Source organism: Osmia bicornis, chromosome 13, assembly GCF_907164935.1.
Source record: "Osmia bicornis bicornis chromosome 13, iOsmBic2.1, whole genome shotgun sequence".
In the NCBI taxonomy this organism is placed as follows: Eukaryota; Metazoa; Arthropoda; class Insecta; order Hymenoptera; family Megachilidae; genus Osmia; species Osmia bicornis.
Genome location: NC_060228.1, coordinates 8,997,916 through 9,019,748, shown reverse-complemented (window position 1 = coordinate 9,019,748; position 21,833 = coordinate 8,997,916). Strand labels below are relative to the sequence as shown.

The following is a 21,833-nucleotide window of genomic DNA, read 5'->3' as shown; positions in this document are numbered from 1 at the left end:
ATCGAGGTGTATTTTTATTATCGTATTTTTAAGGAAAGGGAAGGAAAGGTCGATGCAGAGAAAGCAAATTCGTTGAATGTATTTTCAAACAATTTTTTTATTGACCTATTCTTTTCGAAATGTTAATTTTTAGCGAAGAATGTAATTGTTAGTTCGTTCGTTCGTTCGAGCAGCGATCGCAAGGAAGAAAAATGTCGCGAAAAGCGTAAGGGGGTGGTTGGCGCGACGCGATGCAGCGCGATGCGACGCGGCGGTGAAACGTACGCGGACGCACGTGGAGCAGGCTGTGGATCGATAGGTAAGCTGTTGGTGTTTTGACAAAGCGGTCGATCAACTCGCGTACGCTTCGGGTCAATTCGTGGGCGTGTGTGTTTAAATCGCGTTGAATCGTTCAAGTACGGAGACAGCGCGCGACCGACTGCTATCATCGATTTCCATGTCCATTGCTCCTCGTCTTGTCCGTCGCCGTTTAGCGGCCTTAAAAAGCCGAATAAAAAGAAACGCGTTCGTTTCTACTGCGTCGGATACGCAGGAGGCTTTTTGCCGAGAGGTCGAGAAACGGAAAGGTGCAAGGTGAAAAGTAGAGCGACGAAAGAGAGAGAATGTAGGGCAAAGGTGAACGAGAGGTGAACGGCACTACCGCATGGCAGCTAGCTGGATAGGTGGTAGGAAACGGTGGCGCATCTGCGCAGATGTTCTTCAGATTTATGAGGTTCAATAATAATTTGTCAGGAATACGTGGAGGGTAATAGACCGCTTTGTACTCGCGTCGGAACTCGCTCGACGTTTTTGGTATAACGCTTTCGATATCGATCAAACTTGCCGCTCCGCGAAATCGTATCGATTCCGGCTGGCTAGCGCCGATATCCCCGTCTCTGCTATCACTTCCAATCTTTACGTTTATTTTGAAAAACAAAGTTTAAGCTCGATCGATTGGTCGTAGGGGTGTCTGGTCCAGCAGCGTAAACTAGGCCGTGCGTACAATGTTTGATCGATCCGAGTCGATAGGAGAGCAGCACTGGTCGATGTTGTTCGATCCTGGTCCACCCTTTGCTTTTCGTAGTAGCACCGGCTCGGGGCGATGGCTGTATACCTGGTAGGAAAAAGGAAAAGATAAGAAAAAAAATCCTGAGACATGGTATAAAGAGAGGCGGAGATGGAATAGCCGGGGAGTAATTTGGTAAAGCGAAACGAGCACGGATTACGGATACGACTTCTTGACTCGCTGGTCGAAAGAATAAGGGTCGAAGGAGGAGGATGGGGGAGGGTTGAGCGAAGGAGCGAAGGAGCGAAGAAGCGAGATAACGGAAAGAGCAGGAATACGAGCAGGGAGGATAAGGGCAGGTATAGGTTGCGACGGTGCTGCTAGTTTAGTAGTTTTACCCCCTTGGGGTAAAAGCGCGCAAGCGCTAGTGTTCTTTCCCGATGCTCGCTCGCACTCGACGCCAGTAATCCGTGAAACGCGAACGTACAAGGTGTTGTTTTGCCCGACAGATCGTAGGTATCTGGCTTAAACCTAGTTTTTTACTGGCTTCGATGTCGGGACTCGCGTCGAATCATTTCAAACGATGTTTTCCTCTATTTTATTCTTCTCCCCTTTCGTTCTCTTCCGCTCATTTCCGTTCGAGTCGATGCATTTCGATCAAGATTTGCCCTATACCTTTTCTACCCCCTTGTCTTTTTACTCGTTCCTTCTAATCACCGTGTTTCTAATTTCCGTGTTCATTAACGCTTGTATACTCTTGTCCGTAACAACAGACAAACTGATTTGTTCGTTGTGTCCATGGTTTGGTGTCGTTGTACGAGCTGTAACACGCGCACACTCCTGCCTCGTGTCACGTATCGTCGAACGATAATCGCCCCCGACAATCGACTCGACCGATCGTTCGAAAAACATTCGAATTTCCTTCCATATCGAGATTATTCGAAAGAAGTTTCGAGAATAAGAAATATCGATAAATTGCGCGCTATCTCGAAACTCCTATTTTTCCTTCATCCTGAGACGCGCGATGCGTCGTTGTTGCACTTTGCAACCCTTTTTCACCGTGTTTTCCCACCTGTCGCGAGCATCCTTCTCTTCGACCTCTACGAACTCGGTTCGATGACTTTGAAAGATTTTCGGTTCGCCTGGCGTCCCGTTCGAAAACACAATCGCGAACCGGTCGTTCTTTGATAAGAAGGTAATTCTCGTCGATTCGATGAGACTTCTCGCCAACGATAAGTAAAACGAGTAAAACGCTATCGATCCGAACGCGTTGTTACCAGATAGCATTTGGTGCATCGGTGAACGGAACTCCCCGTTTACTACAACGAGTCCACGAGTTGACGAGCGAGGGTGATGCGTGTTTTCGTGGACACTGATATGCAAAACGTGGTTGCCCGATCACGTGCCGGCCACCGCGTGTACCGTGTTCGCGTGTTTCCCATTTTCCATTTCCCGTTTCCGATTAGAGAAGGTTGTACGCTCGAGTCGAGTCGGGTCAACCTGGTATCGTTTCGCTTTTGCAGACCACGGTCACGGTCGAATAGAGGAGACAAAGTCCCGAGACGAGGGATAGAAAGCAGAATGAAGAGAAGAGAACGCGTACGGTTCGGGGAAAAAGGCGACGGTATCGAGTAAAGTTTGAGCGAACGCATTCGAATCCTCGTTCCACCGCGTCGTTCCTTGTTCCGCGATGCTCGAGAGGAGAAAACGGTGCGTGACGCGTTCGTAAAGGTTGTCGGCAAAATTCTTAGCGATCTACGCGGCTTGTTGTGCAGAAGAGGAGGAGGAGGAGGAGGAGGAGGAGGCGGAGGAGGCACGATAAAGGGGCGAAGAGGAAGAAGGAGGAGGAGGAGAAGGAGAAAGGGAGTTATAGAAAGAAGCATCGGGTTATGAAAGAGAGGATAGTAGAGTAAGGAGGAGATCGAGATAGAGGGTGTGAAAGAAAGAGGAGAGGTGGGATCGCTAGGATCGTATAGAAGAGCCTCGTGACGGAGGGGCTTCGTACGGCCCTGGCGCGACTGCGGCATTGCACCCCCACAGGGGGTTCTCTGCCAAACACACCGAATCCGCCCTCCACCCCAGAGCACAGAAACCACGTGAGTACGCGATTGAAAAGGGGCTTGAGAAAGGAGAGAAAAGAGATCGGTTGGTATTGCGAACAGGGATGTGCGGCGGATGGTCGCGGGTCAGCCGGCCGTAAGAAGGAGGGTAACACACGGGGCAATGGGACCGATTCGGCGGCGAGGGCCGAGTCGCAGCAGCCGCAGTCGCAGTCGCAGTCGCAGTCGCAGCCGCAGTCGCAGTCGCAATCGCAATCCTCGTCGGAATTGCAATCGCAATCGCAATCGCAATCGCAATCGCAATCGCAGGTATCGCGTGCGTCGAACGGTAGCGGTGCATCCCATCGGCACAATGGAGCGGATAATTCGCGGGAAACCGATCTGTTGTCTCACGCTGCCTCCGCGCTACGAAGGCTGCACTTTAAATCCGCCGGCGGCAGCCGAAGTTGTCGCACCGTTCCAAAGGTCGTGGTCATGGGTTCGAGCACCGCCTCCGAAACTACCATCAACACCAGCACCGACAGCGCCAACACGATGCTCACCATGGTAAATAACCATCTCCTTTCCTTTCGGTTGCGTTCCGTTAATCCATAATCCCGTAGGTGACGACAACGGACGGAGAGCAGCCGGACGATAGTTTCGATTTGATGGACATCCCCTCGGAGATGTCTCCTCCCGCACCGTCCTCCACCGTTTCAACGACCGAACTCGAACCGATTCCTCCGCCTCCTCCGTTGCCGCCACCCCCGCCACCACCACCCCAACCTCCGTCTTCGCAACCGATCGAATACTCGACCGACGACGAGAAGGAACTCGAGGAGAGCGTTGGATCGGCATCGAACGGTGCCACCTTCAAATCCGACACCGACAACGCGCGTCTCGATGCTCGAGCATCTAGCATCGCGAATCTTCTCGACGAGACCGTCACGCTTCCGGTCGTCGACGCGATGCCCAACGCCACCAGCCTCCTCAGCGAGACCAGGGTGTCCGTTTCTGGGAGAACTCCGGCGCTTCCGGATCTTCGAGCGGCCGATTTCTTTAGGTGCGTCGCGTCGTATCACCAATTTTATTCGCTTCCGTCCTACCCTTCGCGTATCGTAATAACAGAAAATTATTTTTCAGCACACCCGTAAGAGGTTCGGTGGACGCGGGTCAACCGGATTCGAATTGCTCGAATCCGATGTTGACGTTGCTTCTGACCAGAAACCAAGAGGATGCCAATTCACCGAGCGACGAGACGAAACAGGGCCAAGGGAAGCCGAGCGTGAACGTAACGACGAACCCTCTGGACGTGTCGTTGATAGGAACGCGTGCGAGCATCGAGCGGTCCTCCGACGGCCCGGGTAGGACCGGTAACGGGAAATCTCGAGGAAAGGCCGCAGGTGAGTCGAGACGATCGAAACTTGACCCCTTCACCGATATACGTTTACATATACCCAGCCTACGTACGTTTCTCAATGGTGTCACTGAATCTTTGAAAAGAGATAGAAGAATGTAAAAGGCGAAAAACAAGCCCCGAACCGCGTACCGTCAGCCAAAAGATAGCTCTGTTTGAAAAAAATCGATGAAACGCGAGAGAAAAGCGAGAGCGAAGTAGAAAAGATCGATTTGAAATTCAATTCTCGTTAAGAAAATCAATGTTATTGTTTTCTTTCAGAATCGCATCCCCTCGTTTCAACCATTCATTCATGGGTCAGGCTCTTTTTCCCGTTTTGCGCAATAGGTATTAAAGTTGATTCTGCTCGAGTTGTGTTTCCAGAGACCGTGTCATCGAAATCGAGGGATCTTCGAATCCGATCGAACATCGCTATACGACGCGTTTGGCCTCCTATTAAATTTTCTTTTCCAAAGTTAATTAACCGCTCGATCGAGCCGGCGATCTCTCGGTTCGAGCCGGCCTCGTTTATAGACCGCGGGTCGTACACACACCTACACACACACACACACACACACACGTGCCTTTTCTCTTCTGCCCTATCGGCATTCAATCGCGAGTAGAGTATACATATCGAAACTCTTTACTTGCTTTCGACATCCTGCATTCGATACGTTTTCCTTTATTCCTTTCCTCTTGTTGCGTTTACCGCTTACCTATATTCTTACGATCTTGTCAAAATTAGGGCTCGCGCTCCTCCACTCTCTCGCTCTCTCACTCTCTGATCTTACTTTGTTTTCATAATAAGCGAAATTGAAAGAGAAATTTTGTGAAAGGGTACAATGATATTTGTGTAGAAATAGAGAGAAGAAGAGAGGAGAGGAGAGGAGAGGAGAGGAATCGCCGATCATCGATCGCAAACCCATCCATCCGTTGTTGCATCGCTCTGTTATCTACTATTACTACTACGTATTTCGGAGCTTGAGAAGCTCTTGGATTTCGATAGGCTGGTACGCATGTTTCGCCAATTTCGCCACTTTCGCCAGTTTCACCATTTTCGCCGATTTTAGTAAGACTTGACGTAGTTAACAACGCTTCATTCGCCACCGATAGCTTCCAACGAATTGCCGCCTTCGTCACCCTTTCTTTCGCTTCTTCGTCGTTTCGTCTCTATCGAACGTCCTTCCGCTTCCGTTCCCGTCTAATCGCATCCCTCCTTGGACAAGATTTACCCCTGCTACAGGGATCGATACCCTCAATCGAGCGTGCAAATCCATTCCGTCTAAAGATACGCGCGCTTTCCCGAAATATCGTCGAAAGGAGAGAAGGCCAAAGGAAACCGTGCGACGCGTAATCGTTAAAGGGGGAAGGAAGAAAAATTCCTTGCTTACGATTTTTTGGTAGACGGGCGGCAATTCTGCTTGGAAACACGCACGCGTATGTGTTCGAAGCTTAACGCTTTAGAAAAGAGCTAAGAGAATATTATAATTAATCTTGATCGACGATGAGAAAGATGATGCGAGAGTGTGAAAGTGAGAAAGTAAAACGCGTTGACGATAGAGGAGGTAACGAAAGTTTGCTTTGTAATATCGAAAAGGGGGCAACGCGAGCGGAAATAAGAGATCGGCGCAAGCGGCAACGATCGTGGTTCAACAACCGTCGCTGTCGTTGGATGGTTCGGCCGGCGCTGCGACGATACTGCTGCACCCGGAGCTGGACGTCAGGCGTCGAGAAGAGAACATGAGGCAACTGTTGGACGTGGCGAACACGCTGACGCTGCAGGAGATACACGACTTCGAGATGAGGTTCGTCCGTCTAGTCGCATAAATTAAACCGCGCCCACGGGTTCCTAGCTGCTATACTAGGATATAGAGAATATCGGATGGTTGACTTGACCGTAGATACGGCAGCCCACATCACAGTCGGTCCCAGTCGGTCAAGACCCCCGGGAGCCGTTCGTCGGGCAGGGCGAATTATCTCTGTCTTCCGCAGCAAAGGTCGAGGGTGGCGAGCATGCCGAACACCGGCGTCGAGGAAGAGTACTACAGACTACGGCATTTCAGCATAACCGGTAAAGGGGTGGTGAACCGTGGGGACTCGTTGAAAAGTCGGAGATCCCGATCCAACAATAGCGTCGCTTCGAGCAATTCGAGGTGAGACTTTGCTGTTCTCTCGATCTTTCAAAAGATATCGCGCGGCTACGAAACCCCTCCCCCGTGTCCCCTGGTATATAACTCTAGTAACATAAGTAGTAGAACTGGTAGAACGAACAAGGAGGATCGTTGTGGTCGAAGAAAGAAGGAACACACGAGGCCCGTTCAGAAGGAGAGGAGGGTTTTTAGGATACGAAAATTTCTCTGACAAACATACACGGTTCTACTCTAAATCGAACGCGTGAGTTTACGTGTAGCATAAGCGTTCAAGCGACGTAGACGCACGTGTTGGACTTTAGAACAGGATCCAGCCGCGACGTCGAAAGAAAGGCAAGGGCAAGGGCAAGGGCAAGGGCAAGGGCAAGGGCAAGGGCAAGGGCAAGGCGTACGAGTGTCCCTATCGGAGGCTCTGCCCCTCCTTGATCACCGTCGATCCGATCCGTTCGTCGAGGTACAATCGATCGGGAATAAAAAATAGATTTTATACGTAGAAGGTCCCCCTATTAGAGATGCATGCGAAAGAGAAAATTGAAAGAGGCTAGGTGGGTGGTGGTTGGTTGGTTAGTTAGTTAGGGAGACGGCCATCGATTTATAACCAGCTTGCCAATTTATTGCCCGGATAAATACAATTTATGTACATACAGTTATACAACAGTGACGTGCTTCTTTCTTTCTTTCTTGTTCTTCTTTCGTGCTTTTGTCGCTTTCTTTTGGCGTGGCAATCAACGGCGGTGCAGCACGGAACATCTGACCGCTTCGTATCCTGGCTCGGCGAGGAACTCTGCAGCCGGCTCGTTGGCCAGTTCTCGCGAGAGCAGCGCGTCTCAGGGACCAACGCCGTACCGCGTGCTCATGCTCGGAGCTCCGGCCGTTGGCAAAAGCTCCCTCGTTTCCCAATTCATGACCTCCGAGTATCTTCACGCTTACGACACATCGATCGGTAAGCCTTCCTCCACGCCAGTAAGTCTCTCTTTTAATCACCCCCGTATTCCTTGTCACCTATCAAGCTCAGATTCGTGCTGATTTCCTTGCAGACGACGAGTCGGGTGAGAAAACGGTCAGCGTGCTGTTGGCCGGAGAAGAATCCGAGCTGACTTTTATCGATCACTCTTGCGCCGAGATGACGGTAAGAATCGGAATCGAAATCGTTCCGCTCTCGAGATCGATCGTCAAACGAACGATCGATCGATCGATCGAAATCTCATCTTTTTTTTTTTCTTTGAGAGGGCGAGGTAGAGCGTAAAAAAGGGGCCGCGGTCAGGTGGATCGGTAAGCTCGAACGCGTTAGCCGAGGTTGCGATTGACGAGCATCGAGCCGTAACGGACGACGATCGGTCGAGCGTGAAACGGTTTAGCGATCGATCGACTTGGTGTCGAGGTTCGCGCGCAACGACGCCTTGAACGCGGTCGTTATCGATCTCGATCCTTTCCTTTACAGCCAGAGAATTGCATAGCCACGTACGAACCGCACGCTTACTGCGTCGTCTATTCGACGACCGATCGAGCCTCGGTACGAATCGCCGAGGAAGTTTTGCAGACTCTATGGCGGAGCGATTACGTATCGGCCAGAGCGGTGATTCTAGTTGGGAACAAAGTCGACCTCGTTCGCAGTCGATTGGTTTCGACCGAAGGTAAGAGGCAGGCATCCAAACTCTAAACACGATTAATTTCTCCCACGTTTCCTCTTGCAGAAGGAAAATCTATGGCTACATCGTACGATTGCAAGTTCATCGAGACGTCCGTTGGAATCAATCATAACGTCGACGAACTTCTGGTCGGTTTGCTAACGCAGATTCGTTTGAAACTCGAGAATCCCGAACGAACGAGGGACCTCTTTCGAAAAAGATCGCGAAAGAATCGTAGTAAATCGCCTTTAGGATCTTGCTCTGAAAATAATTCGCCGAAAAAATATCGAGGTAGTCGTACAAGTACCAGCCTGAAGGTACGAAATTTATTAGGTAAGGTGTGGGCGAGGGACAGCAAGTCCAAGAGTTGCGAAAATTTACACGTTCTTTAATTTCTTTTACGACGACTAAAACACGACCCCCGTTGTTCTTCGAACTTTTACAATTGTTAATCGAGACCCCTACCCTTTTTTTCTCCTTCCCAAAGGAACACTAAAATTTTTCGGCAATTCGGTAGAAAGCCGCGCGTTGCGCACCTTTTTTCTATCCCCCGTCAACTGTCCCTTCCCCTTTACCCATTTTTTCCAATATTTTTCCCGTCGTCGTGATGCAATCGTTTTATCGATCTCTTTTCTCTTCGCATGCTCGATGTATCGCCATTCCATTGTCTACGATATCTAACGCGAATTACGTAAACCTTACGGAATCTTGTTCTCCGAAATCGTGTAGACCGATGCGTAGCTACGTGTAACCGATCTTCGGTTACCATCGAATCTTACAATTAGTAAGTGTATAGTAGATAAAGCGTATCACTTGGACGTAGGTATGCTGTATTTCGTGCGCAAATCTAACCACGCAGGAGTAACACTTATTCGTATCTTCCAATCGTCGGTTCTATCGTTATCAGAGCAGATCCGATGCTTTGACGTTTGTCGACAGTACAAACGTTTGTCGCCTTACTTGATTCGTCGTCTACTCGGTCGACAAAGGTAGCAGAAGCGAAGGAAACAAGAAAATGAAGGGAGGAAGGAAGGAAGGAAGGAAGGAAGGAAGGAAGGAAGGAAGGAAGGAAGGGAAGAAAGAAAGGAAAATAGGGGATAAGTAGAAGAGAGGAAGGGGTAAATACCGTAAAATACAATTGTTGCAAATTTTGTTAAGATTTAACGCGAAATCGAATTCTCGTGCAACGAAATCGATCTTTTTTAAACTCGCACAAATATAGGCAGGTGGTCGTTGAAAAAGAAAAATTCCTAGGCAATTTTGTTGCTCGCGTTTCGAGTAAGCGTGTTACTCGTCGAGCAATTGTACCTCGGTCTCGAACGTTATTTAATGTAATAATTACCCGTCCATCGAGCACGAGAATGCTTCAACCAGCGATCTTACATCCCAAGGAACGAGTCGAATTCGTTCGTAAACCGATTCATCGAAACGTATCATCGGCCATTTTTGATAAACGCGAAACGATTGCGATGCGATTTTCTTACGCTTGTAAGAAAAACTTGTAATATCTCTTCTCTTCTGAAACAAACACACGCATTACACCTGTACACGTACGCACACCTTGTTTCTCTCTTCTGACTTTGCTCTCGATGCATGCTCTCTTTTTCTCTCTTTTTCTCTCTTCCAACGAAAACCGTCTTCTGCTCTTCTCGTGATCTCATCACCGTCGAGGGCAGCGACGTTAAACGCGAAGAAATAAAGAAGAAAATCGAGAACCACCAGAGACAGGGCCACGTAATTGAAAGGACCAAATTCGATAGGGAATAAAATGCGCGTAATGGAAGAAAAAGGGTAGAAGCGATAGGAAAAAAAACGTAAAAATGAAAAAAAAAAAAAAATAAGGTAAAAACGATTCACGTTCCGAGGAGAAAGTACGATGTTCGGTACGATGATCATCCGTCCATCTATGTAAACTTCTGAGCATCCTTCGTGATCGATAATAATCGACTTTAATAATGAAAGCTCCTCGAAGGCAAAGAGCTTTCCTCGAAGGAGCCGAACACCGTCTCTTTAAACGAAGCAGGCCTCGCTTCGAGATTGAAAATCTCGATGAAATTGCGAGCAAACGTGTACGAGGGAATCTTTTTTCGGCGGGCATCTCCTCGTTCAACGCGTCGTGCGTACCTACACGACCAGAGAGATACACCGACGAATACCCACATTGCGGACCACAGCCTACCGATTAGGCAATTTTCTTCGATCGATGTTATATATAAATTATAATATATATACAAATATATACACACACTAGTACATAATACACGCATACGCGTACATACGTGTATGTGTACACGTACAGACACACAAGTAAAACACACGTACCATGTATACACACATATTTAATGTATCCCTGTACCTGTGTGCGTAGTAAAACCGCGCCGATTTTATTGTCTTTTCTCATTAGTACACGAAACATCGTTGTTGGCATATTGATCTTTGCTATCGGAAATGATTTTCTATTCGATATCGAATCGCGACGCGGCAACATGTTCCCGGTCCTTACGGAATATAGTTCATGGTTTATGAATCACGAATCATTCTTTGTTTCTATTTGTATTTCTATATCTGTACGTATGTCCAATACATCTGGAGAAAGTTATCGTTTCATCGAGGTTCTTTCATCTCCTTTTGTATACGTCTTTTTAACGGCACACTATACCCATTGTCGCGTTCCTTTTATTGTTCCCCTTGAAACCTTTTATCACAGATTAATCTCGTTTTCTTTCCTTTTATACCTGCATTTTAATATCAAGCATAACTGAGCGGTAGCGAGTAAATATTTCTTGGAAAAACAGAGTGTTGCATATGTAATTGCATCGAGTAGGAAATCGATTTCTATTCAGCGTATAAGAGATACAAAAGGCAACGGTGTAAAAACGATGAAATAAAGACACGCCCTATTCAATTCATTACCCGACTATTCTTTGCAAGACAGCTGGTCTTTTTATGTTTCTATTTGCGTTAATAGCAAATGCAAATTCATTAGAAAGAGTTTATTAGGATCGATACTATATCTCCGACAACGCGCTAAGGAGCGTCAGTCTGTCTTTGGACCTCGAAGGAGAAGGGTTTATTTTTATAATTCCACAAGACCGAAAATTTATTAGAATAATTATTTGTCGAACTTATATTTTGCGAAGACCGCCTAGAATGAAGTATTTTTAAAGTTCGACCGCTCCGCCATTTATACAAAAGCGGCGGAAACTACTCAATAAATTACCGACTTATCGACTGAACTCCCGATAGTCGAACTTTCGGTAGTCGGTAAGTTAACGAATAGTTTGCACTGTTTTTGTATAAATAGCGCAATGGTCGATGGCTTGGGGTATTAGGGACCCCGCAGCACCGATGATGCTCCTTCAGCCCTACATTCTTTTCATCCCTTCATTCCTTTAATCCTTACATTCTCTTCAGCCTTACATTGTTTTCATCCCTACATTCCTTTAATCCTTACATTCTCTTCAGCCCTACATTCTTTTCATCCCTTCATTCCTTTCATCCTTACATTCTCTTCAGCCTTACATTGTTTTCATCTCTACATTCCTTTAATCCTTACATTCTCTTCAGCCCTACATTCTTTTCATCCCTTCATTCCTTTAATCCTTACATTCTCTTCAGCCTTACATTGTTTTCATCCCTTATATCCATACGTTCTTTTCATCCCTACATTCCTTTCATCCTTACATTCTATCCATCCTTACATTCTTTCCATCCCTACATTCCTTTCATCCCTACATTCCGTTCATCCCTACATTCTCTTCATCCCTACATCCCTTTCATCCCAGCATCCCTTATATCCCTGCAAACCTTACAATAAATATATTACAAAGACTGATTCGAGTAAAGGTAAGTAGTTTTCCGCCAGAGATTTTGCAAAATTTAGTTCCTTTTTTCGCCACCAGATGGCGCTGATTCGACATCGAAATTTTAGTTCAAATTTTTGCCGCTAGGGGGCGCTATTTTTTCGAAATTTTCGCAAAAATCTCGAAAAAATAGCGCCCCCTAGCGGCAAAAATTTGAACTAAAATTTCGATGTCGAATCAGCGCCATCTGGTTTTGGAAAAAGGAACTAAATTTTGCTCAATTTTTGGCCCTCTAGCGGCAAAAATGCGAACTAAAATTTCGATGTTGGATCAGCGCCATCTGGTTTTGGAAAAAGGAACTAAATTTTGCTCAATTTTTGGCCCTCTAGCGGCAAAAATGTGAACTAAAATTTCGATGTCGAATCAGCGCCATCTGGTTTTGGAAAAAGGAACTAAATTTTGCTCAATTTTTGGCCCTCTAGCGGCAAAAATGCGAACTAAAATTTCGATGTCGAATCAGCGCCATCTGGTGGCGAAAAAGGGAACTAAATTTTGCAGGATTTTGCATAAAAATGTTGCAAATACGTGAAGAATGCAGGGATGTAAGGGATACAGAGATAAAAGAGATGTGGAGATGTAGGGAATGTAGGGATGAAAAGGATGTAGGGATGAAAAGAATGTAGGTTTGAAATAAATGTAGGGATGAAAAGGATGTAGGGATGAAATGAATGTAGGGATGAAATGAATGTAGGGATGAAAAGAATATAGGGATGATAACAATGTAGGGATGAAAGGAATATAGGGATGAAAAGAATGCAGGGATGTAAAGGATACAGATATGTAATGGAACGAGGGATGTAAGTGATACAGGTATGTAACGAAACGAGGGATGTATCCAAATCCCGGGGGTCCGGGGCTGGGGCCCCGGTCACCACCGCATGCACCCGAGTAGAGCCGGCATCGGGCGTGGCCCCGATGTCGGCGGAGTTTGGCACCAGGCGGAGGGTCGAAGTGCCCTCCCTACAGCCCTGGTGCAGGCCACCGTGGTGGTTTTAGTGGGTAAAAATCCCACACTACCTCTGGCCCCTCCCCAGGGGGGCTCGAGGTGTCTTTCTGAAGATTTCCACCACGTTAAAAAAAAAAAAAAAAAAAAAACACGGTTTTTAAGGGTTGCAGGAGTGAGGAATGCAGGGATGTAAGGAACGCTGAGATCGCCTTGGCCTATAATGAGGGATAAAATTGTTATCCCACTTCGATGAGCTTATTTAATAAGTAAGAAAAAATAAATGAAGTAAATTAAATAAACTCTGGACAATAATAAGAGGACAATTATTATACTGGTTGTGCCCTCTTCATACGTACCTGATTTCAGCCAGGGGTGTTAGGGACCCCGATGCGCCAATGACGCCCCCTGCGTACCGACCTGTTATCATATTGGGATACTAAGGACCCCGTAATGCCGGTGAGTATCTGTGCATACTAATAATATAGCATGCGGGGTGCCAGGGACCCCAAAGCACCAGCAACTATCACTGCATACAGACATATCGTCTTGGGGTCTCAGGAACCCCTAAGCACCGCTGACATTGTTTGCATACCGACTTTATGGCATCCGGGGTGCCAAGGACCCCGAAGCATCATCGACTATCTCTGTATACCGACATATCGTTTTGGGGTCTCAAGAACCCCTAAGCACCGTTGACATTGTTTGCATACCGACTTTATGGCATCCGGGGTGCCAAGGACCCCGAAGCACCAGCGACTATCACTGCATACAGACATATCGTCTTGGGGTCTCAGGAACCCCTAAGCACCGCTGACATTGTTTGCATACCGACTTTATGGCATCCGGGGTGCCAAGGACCCCGAAGCATCATCGACTATCTCTGTATACCGATATATCGTCTTGGGGTCTCAGGAACCCCTAACCACCGCTGACATTGTTTGCATACCGACTTTATGGCATCCGGGGTGCCAAGGACCCCGTAGCATCATCGACTATCTCTGTATACCGACATATCGTTTTGGGGTCTCAGGAACCCCTAAGCACCGCTGACATTGTTTGTATACCGACCTTATGGCATCAGGGGTGCCAAGGACCCCGAAGCATCAGCGACTATCTCTGTATACCGACATATCGTTTTGGGGTCTCAAGAACCCCTAACCACCGCTGACATTGTTTGCATACCAACATTATCCATCCGGGGTGTCAGGGACCCCGAAGCACCGATGACACTCTTTGCTTGCTAACGCTACGGCATACGGGGTGTCTGAGACCCCGAGGCTTCGGCGACACCGATTTTATGCTACCGGGGGTGTCAAGGACCCCAAGCAACTAGCGAAATATAAGAACGAAAAACGAACAAATCGTGAAGCTCACTTGTTCGGGATAGTGATGAGTTTGACCTGATTCGAACCTGGGGCGTCTGAGACCCCGTAGCGTCGTGACTCCCTGTATACTGAGATTATGGCATTCGGGGTGTTTGGGACCCCGAAACACCAGTAACACTATTTACATACCGACATTATGGCTTCCGGGGTGTCAAGGACCCCTGTTGTTCTTTGAACTTTTACAATTGTTAATCGAAACTCCTACCCACCTGTCGCCTTTTACGATCCGTATCGTCTTTTTTTCTCCTCCCCAAATAAACGCTAAAATCTTTCGCCAATTCCGTAGAAAGCCTAAAAAAAAAAGGAATTTAACGGTTGCAGGGGTGTAAGGGTTGCAGGGATGTAAGGAATGCAGGAATGTGAGAGAAGCCGTGATGTAAGGGATGCTGGAATGTAAGGGGTTGGAGAAAATCGACACGTTCAGTCTCCCAATTCGTTTATTCACTACGTTTAGAAGATAAATACATAAATAAAGGATGAAAAATAAATAAACTACAAGCAAATTCTTAAAGTTACCATCGGGTTCAGGGCCCTCCACGAAGGCTGCCCCTTCCGAGTGCTACCACTCCATCCCACAGGTGGCATAGGGAAAATGACAATGTAAAAGAAGGGGCCTCATATATGTATACATATATGTATGTAGGCTTATTTCTCCCCCACCACCTGCCTACAAACGTTGCACGATGCTGTGCATGTAACATTTTTATTCCTTTATTAAGATTATACAACTGATTATACAAAGAGCTTTTTTCAATTTTACATTGTTCAGTAGCAAAATGCTTATATAATTATAACATTTATCTACTTTTTCTACTTTTTCTACTTTTTGAAAGTAGATTTCTAAGCAAGGACGTTGATGATGGAAATATAGGACGTAATACTTTTATTGATTTCGATTAGATTACAAATAAATTGCAAATTACTGTTAAAATTGCAACCGCTTAAAATTCGATGCGCATTTCCGTTTGATTTATATTCAATTTTATTTTAGGACCATTTCGCGTCTAGTTTGAAAGGTACTTATTATTGCTAAATAGAAAAAACAAGATATTTGTACAACGTCTACTCTATGCTGATCGTAAATCGGTATACCTTTTCTTTCCGAATCGCGATCGGCAATCGCTTTCTCTCGACACAGTTTTCTGTGCGTTACGTTCTTCGTGGTAATCTCGGTGCAGGTGCTACCTCACGCACATTTAAGTAAATTGTCACGAGCCAAATGCCAGGTAAGATTCGTAAGCTCTCCGCGCGGAGCGCCGGTGTGTGAACGACCTGTCGAAAGTCTAAATGCCGTATTTACCTATTTTAATTGCTCAATTCTCTATGGTTCGGCATTATTTCAATTTTGATATATTTCTAAAGAGCTGTAACGTTAGCAGAAAACAACAAGTACTGGAAGATTCAACCAACAGTTGAAAGAAACCACTTTAAGGCGGCCGCATTACGTACTGGTAGGCGTTGCTGTCATTTGGCTTCCCTTCGTCTCTGTTATTTTCTTTGAATTTTAAGCAGCGACGCGCATTATAAATTTTTCTTCTTTTAAAATAGATTTCCGTTAATAACCCTCGTAAACTGTGCATCCGATAAGGTGTCAAAATTAACTACTGGAATGCAAACTTTTTCGAAGAACGAATGACAGATTCGAACGTATTCTATCTCATTTAAAACAAGTAACTAAGTATTTCTTGGACTAAACATCATACAAATATATATCCACACACATATACACCGATATTGACTTGATATTTGATACAGATGACACTTTAAATATCTTAATTTTACTTGTTACAGAAAAGGCAATGTTTACCAAAAAGAAAAAGAAACCACAAATATCAACTCCAACAAACTTTGAACATCGTGTACATACAGGATTCGATAAAAGAGAAGGAAAATTCATTGGACTACCGTTACAATGGGCATCTATTGTTGGAAACAATCAAATTTTAAAATCTACGAACAGACCTTTACCTCTTGTAGATCCAAGTGAAATTACACCAACTGAAATTCTTGACTTAAAGACCATTGTTCGAGGTCATAATGATCCAAAGGGAAGGACACCTATCGGTGATAAAAGTACTGAAAATGGATTACCTAAAACCAGTACTGTAGCAAGGTCTAATTCTCTTCGCTCTTCGAGTCCACCAAGGCTAAGAAGGGATTATAGGTTACTCTTTTTTTACTTACAAAGTTAATTACTGAATTAAAAATGTTAAATATATTTTACTGTATTTCTATTTACACTATTCACGCTACAGGCACAACAGTAATTTGCCACCATCTGTGCCCGAAGGTCAAGAAATTCCATCCAATGCTAACCAAGTACAAGGATATGCCAATTTTGGAAAGCAACACAATTACTTAGATAAGTTGAGACAGAATCCCTCCAATGTTGTAGGTGGATTAAATCCTCATGCCCAAAATATGATTCCAAACCTTCAGAATCTCAATCCAAATATGCAGTCATCTCCGAATTTAACGCATCCTGGATCAAACGCTCCTAATTTATCTTTAAATTTCCAAAATTTGAGTCCAATTACTACCCTACAATGTTCTACGCAAAGTCCAAGTACTCCTCAGCTCGCGGATCCTGAATTTCATAGATTAAATACTCAGGTGACCACAGTTTCTGGTCAATACAATGGAAACATACAGGTAATTAACGTTTGCTTATTAGAAATTTTCATATTACGTATTTAACGATAAGCATTGTTCTTTACGTAGATTCCTAACATCGAGCCGTCTTCGAGGGACCAACAGATGAGTCAAAATACCCTTTTGCATAAGCTACAACCTAAAATATCACCTGTAGGATCGATTGCTTCGCAACGTCCGTTGAGTCAATTGAGTTCTCATAACGTTAATAAGTATTCGCAAGCGTATGGTACACCAGATAATTCGTCAATTTTACAATCTCATATGAAGAAACCTATCGAAACATCTCAATCGATGCATAATTTATCAAAGATGAATATGCCATCTTCCGGAAGTAGTTCAACTCCGGATCAAAATCAGAATATGAAAAGCGCTATATCTTCAGGAAATTTAGCAGTTAGTTCAAGCTCGAATACATCTAACAAGCAAACGGCAGAACAAAGGCTCACTCATGAACAATTTCGAGCTGCTTTACAGATGGTGGTAAGAACTTGAAATATTTCCTACGAATAAAAACAGGACGCTTTAAACATCTTGTTTCCTTATTTCAAATCATAGGTAAGTAGAGGCGATCCAAGAGAGAATTTGGAAAATTTTCTTAAAATCGGCGAAGGCAGTACTGGAACGGTATGCATAGCGACAGAAAAGAATACGAATCGGCAAGTGGCAGTGAAAAAAATGGATCTAAGAAAACAGCAAAGACGAGAACTACTTTTCAACGAAGTAGTTATTATGAGAGATTATCATCATCCGAATATCGTCGAAATGTACGACAGTTTCTTGGTAGACGATGAACTATGGGTTGTGATGGAGTACCTCGAAGGTGGAGCACTCACAGATATCGTTACGCATTCTCGCATGGATGAAAGTCAGATAGCTACGGTGTGTTCACAGTGTTTAAAGCCACTTGCATATTTACATTCTCAAGGGGTTATTCATAGGGACATTAAATCTGACTCTATATTACTTACTGCCGATGGGAGGGTAAAGTTATCCGATTTTGGATTTTGTGCTCAAGTATCGCAAGAATTGCCGAGGCGAAAGTCTCTAGTTGGAACACCATATTGGATGAGTCCCGAAGTTATTTCCAGGTAATACAGTTTTCCTATGCATTTTCTATTCAAAGTATACACGTATGCATTCATTTACCATTCAGGTTACCATACGGACCCGAAGTAGATATTTGGTCGCTAGGTATAATGATCATTGAGATGGTTGACGGAGAGCCACCATTCTTTAACGAGCCTCCTTTACAAGCTATGCGACGTATAAGAGATATGCCCCCGCCAAAATTGAAAAATTCTCACAAAGTAAATTACAAATACGCTAAAAAATATTTTACAAATTCGACCGTATGTAAATGAAAAAAAAGTGTATTAATTACGTTTACTGTTATCGTATAGGTCAGTCCACGACTTCAAGGTTTCCTTGAAAGAATGCTTGTCCGTGATCCAGCGCAAAGAGCCACGGCAACAGAATTGTTACAACATCCGTTTCTTAGGCAGGCTCAAAGTCCAAGTATTTTAATTCCATTGATGAGAGGTTCCCGGCATACGAATTGCTGACGAATCGATGTAAAGAATTAACACGGACATCGGTTACGAAAGTAATCGGGTCTACGATCGTTTTTAGTTTGTTGTTAGGCGTTAAACTTTAAAAAAGTAGATAGATTGTAGAAACGTTTAAGTGGCCTTTAGTCGTTAGACAAACTTACATTCCACCGTGGCCTTAAGTTAGAAACGTTAGATCGTGAACTTATAAAATGCCTGTATTGCCTGTGATAGGCATTATCGTTATAGAAGATATTTTTTATATCGAGTTATTTAACGAGATATTGTATGTACACTCAAGTGCCTTCGTAATTAGCATCGTTTCTTGTTTTCTATTACACGCTTAAGTTCAGTATTTAAATATCGACTTCGCTGTTGTTTATCTGCGAAGTCATCCGTGAGATGGAAAAATTCAAAGAAAATCTCGTCGCGCGTTAGTTGAAACGACGAAGAGATCGAGAACTGATCGATCGAATAAAAATATCTTCGTAAACGCTGTTATTACGTGTGTACTTAAGCTAACAATCGAATAGTCATATTTTTTATTCAACAGCGTATAACGCAAATTTGAGCACCAAAAGAGAGAAGTAATTGTGACGAAATGGTTCAAATTATACGACAAGAGTTGAATCTCTGCTCGAGTGCGTTTCATTCAGTATTCTTACTTATTATTAGTACCATTAATGAAGAAATATCTTAATTGAAGATTGAAGGTACGATAAACAGAAATTGTTGTTAAGAGCGTGAAACTCCGAATGAATTTCGCAGAAGTTGTTACATTTTAACTGCAATCATTTACAGGCTTTCGAGTTTAAGCGTTTTACATAAAAGTTAATGAAAATTTTTCAGGCTATAGTCATTTTACTATTAAAATATTTGTAAGATTACTTATCCAATGCCATTTATCTTGATCGAATGAAAGATCAAAGTACAATGCGGGCAAAAGTCATCGATCAGGCAAACCGATTTATAATTGCGATTGTTTAAGGTATACATATATAACGATAAGAATTTACAAAATGTAGATATTATTATCGTTTTACGAATAAGAAGTATGTATACAAATTTTCGCAGTATGACGCGAATCACGTAGCTACACATACCTGCCATTTGTAAACCTTTTAACCAGCAAGAATCATGAAAAATAATCATCGTACTTCTATTTATGTGCAAAATAAAGTATTTTCAAATGCTCTGCCATATAATTAAGCAACTGAATACGGTAGAATGTTGATTATGCAAAGTAATAGGAGAGCAAGTCATTCTCGATAATCAGTTTTCAAGGATTTTGGCAAACTGAAACATAAGATTCCCTGATATTACGTTGATAATATATTTGTACAAAAATATACGACAAATAAAATGTAATATAAAAAAATAAAATCAAATTGTACTTATTATTTTACCATCATGATGATTCAACCCCTATTTTACCGGATAGTCAACTAGTTTTACCATAGTTCAGCGCTAAATTATTAGATGCCACCATCAGAAACATCCTTGTGGCGGTCACCACCGTCGATAAGGAAGGCGATCATTACCGTCGAATTTGTTAATTAGCTTGTCATATTTTAAAAACGAAAATCGAACAAGTTACATCAAGAATTAATTTTTATACATTTCTTCCAAATATTTTAATTATAACATGGAAGAAACCCTCGTATCCTTCGAGTACTTGACAACGGCACCTTAGCTTCATTCCGGTACTCGTTAATTTTCGTTCACCGTATATATGACCACAAAGTGAGAAGTAACCGGTAGAGGAGACCACATTGGTGGTGGTCTTTTGAATGCAACTAACAATGCACAATGTAATACATTCTCTCGTGACAGAGATTGTATCTTACGATTCGTCTCGGTACAATCACCGCCTTTCTTTCAACGAAAAAATCTTTTTTTTTTTTTAAGTTCTTATACAAGACACGAAAGATTTTGCAATAATGTCACTTGACAAGGTTAGCGTTATAAATTATCTTCAAAAACATAATAAAAATCTGACGCAAAGAATTTGAAGACGAAAAGTAAAAGAATTGCTGGAATTTACGCTGAGTCTAAAATATGTTGCAACTTTCATTCTGGTATTTGCGATACGGCGAATTCACGCATCGTATCATAAGAAATTCCGATTGCATCATATAAGAAAAACGCATTTCTATATCGATACTTGCATTAGAAAGCGATAGATTGAAAAATTGCATCGGATAGATAAGTGGCACGTAGCACAGAATAAGTTACAGTGTATATTTTTATGAGCCTGTACTTATATAGCCTATTACATACTGGAAAAGAACCAATGAAAAGTGGTTTCATGGAGGCTCGACTCGAGTTGACCTCGGCGCTTCTTGTGTCCGCCTTTCGAGAGGAGCATGACGAACAAATTTGCCTCTCATTACGTCATTCCCTATCGATACGATACCTAACTGTTTTCGCTCCGATAGCTCGATACACGCATACATACATACATACATACATGTCTACATAGATACAATCATTTGAAATCCCCAAAACCACTTCACCGAAAATTTAATGAAATAATTAGATTTTATTTAACTCGATCCCCCACCGTTTCGTATACCTTTCATCGCCTAATAACAGCGAAACGCCCTAAAACGATACGTTCTCTTTATCGGTAATGGAAAATTTCGGCCTGCTTCAGTTCGTTGATCATTGATCAGGCAACTAAGCCGTAAAATTAACAGAACGACACTTTGATGCTAGCTAAAACAAAATTAGTTCATCCTGTGTACCCGGTTAATTTGTTAGTTTTAAAAAAAGAACGGCAATATCAAATTACAAGGAAGTTATAAATATGATGTGAAAATTCTAGTCTATCGGCTAAAAGTTCGAACGTTGATAAAGTTTATTCATATTTTCGTCATGTCCAAGATTTCCATAGTTGCACGTGTGTATGTATGTGTGTACATGCAAGAAGAACAGGACATAGGTGAGATTGAAAAAGAAGGATGGAGCACGAGCGAAGGGGGAAAGGAGATACTGTTCTCTGTATAGGTGCGTTTCGTACAGAGACAGAAAAGATAGAGGAAGACGGTGGTAGGGCAGACAGATATGTAGAATGTAGAGAAGGAGAGGAAAAAAGAGATACAAGAGGTGGTAGCAACTGCGAGGTCATAAATATAGGCGTTGTTATACCCTTCTCTCGTTCGATTGGTCGAGGCTGCAGCCGAGCCTCCGCGCTGTTATGACGACACGGCGCGGCGGGCAACGATCAAACGGTGGGA

The 21,833-nt window shown here is 43.8% G+C and overlaps 2 protein-coding genes across 4 annotated transcripts; both read left to right on the top strand.

Moving 5' to 3' along the window:
- The first annotated feature begins 1,418 nt into the window (after positions 1-1,418).
- Positions 1,419-11,107, top strand: LOC114873633. The gene is made up of 12 exons (XM_029182164.2): positions 1,419-1,501; positions 2,509-3,081; positions 3,148-3,591; positions 3,648-4,087; positions 4,168-4,427; positions 4,703-4,768; positions 6,018-6,225; positions 6,322-6,573; positions 7,311-7,513; positions 7,608-7,699; positions 8,012-8,204; positions 8,265-11,107. The coding sequence occupies exons 3-12, from the start codon at positions 3,520-3,522 to the stop codon at positions 8,588-8,590; spliced, it is 2,112 nt and encodes a 703-aa protein (XP_029037997.2). The 5' UTR covers positions 1,419-1,501; positions 2,509-3,081; positions 3,148-3,519; the 3' UTR covers positions 8,591-11,107.
- Positions 11,108-15,414: 4,307 nt separating this feature from the next.
- Positions 15,415-18,977, top strand: LOC114873671 (serine/threonine-protein kinase PAK mbt). Of its 3 annotated transcripts, XM_029182254.2 has the most exons (8): positions 15,415-15,843; positions 15,941-16,062; positions 16,184-16,556; positions 16,648-17,044; positions 17,114-17,527; positions 17,603-18,135; positions 18,201-18,354; positions 18,448-18,977. In XM_029182254.2, exons 3-8 carry the CDS (start codon positions 16,192-16,194, stop codon positions 18,607-18,609), a joined length of 2,025 nt encoding a protein of 674 aa, XP_029038087.1. In that variant the 5' UTR covers positions 15,415-15,843; positions 15,941-16,062; positions 16,184-16,191; the 3' UTR covers positions 18,610-18,977. The 3 variants fall into 3 exon arrangements, with proteins under 3 accessions (XP_029038087.1, XP_029038086.1, XP_029038088.1); XM_029182253.2 differs by lacking the exon at positions 15,941-16,062 and having other exon boundaries at positions 15,415-15,618; XM_029182255.2 differs by lacking the exon at positions 15,941-16,062.
- Positions 18,978-21,833: the final 2,856 nt, after the last annotated feature.

Excerpts from the sequence above, each read along its gene's own strand:
- LOC114873633 (XM_029182164.2), top strand. The coding sequence starts at position 3,520 with ATGGGTTCGAGCACCGCCTCCGAAACTACCATCAACACCAGCACCGAC. Across the intron at positions 4,428-4,702 it reads ATCTCGAGGAAAGGCCGCAG|AATCGCATCCCCTCGTTTCA; the intron begins GTGAGTCGAGAC and ends GTTTTCTTTCAG. Across the intron at positions 8,205-8,264 it reads TCGATTGGTTTCGACCGAAG|AAGGAAAATCTATGGCTACA; the intron begins GTAAGAGGCAGG and ends TTCCTCTTGCAG.
- LOC114873671 (XM_029182253.2), top strand. Across the intron at positions 17,528-17,602 it reads GAGCTGCTTTACAGATGGTG|GTAAGTAGAGGCGATCCAAG; the intron begins GTAAGAACTTGA and ends TTCAAATCATAG. Across the intron at positions 18,355-18,447 it reads AATTGAAAAATTCTCACAAA|GTCAGTCCACGACTTCAAGG; the intron begins GTAAATTACAAA and ends GTTATCGTATAG.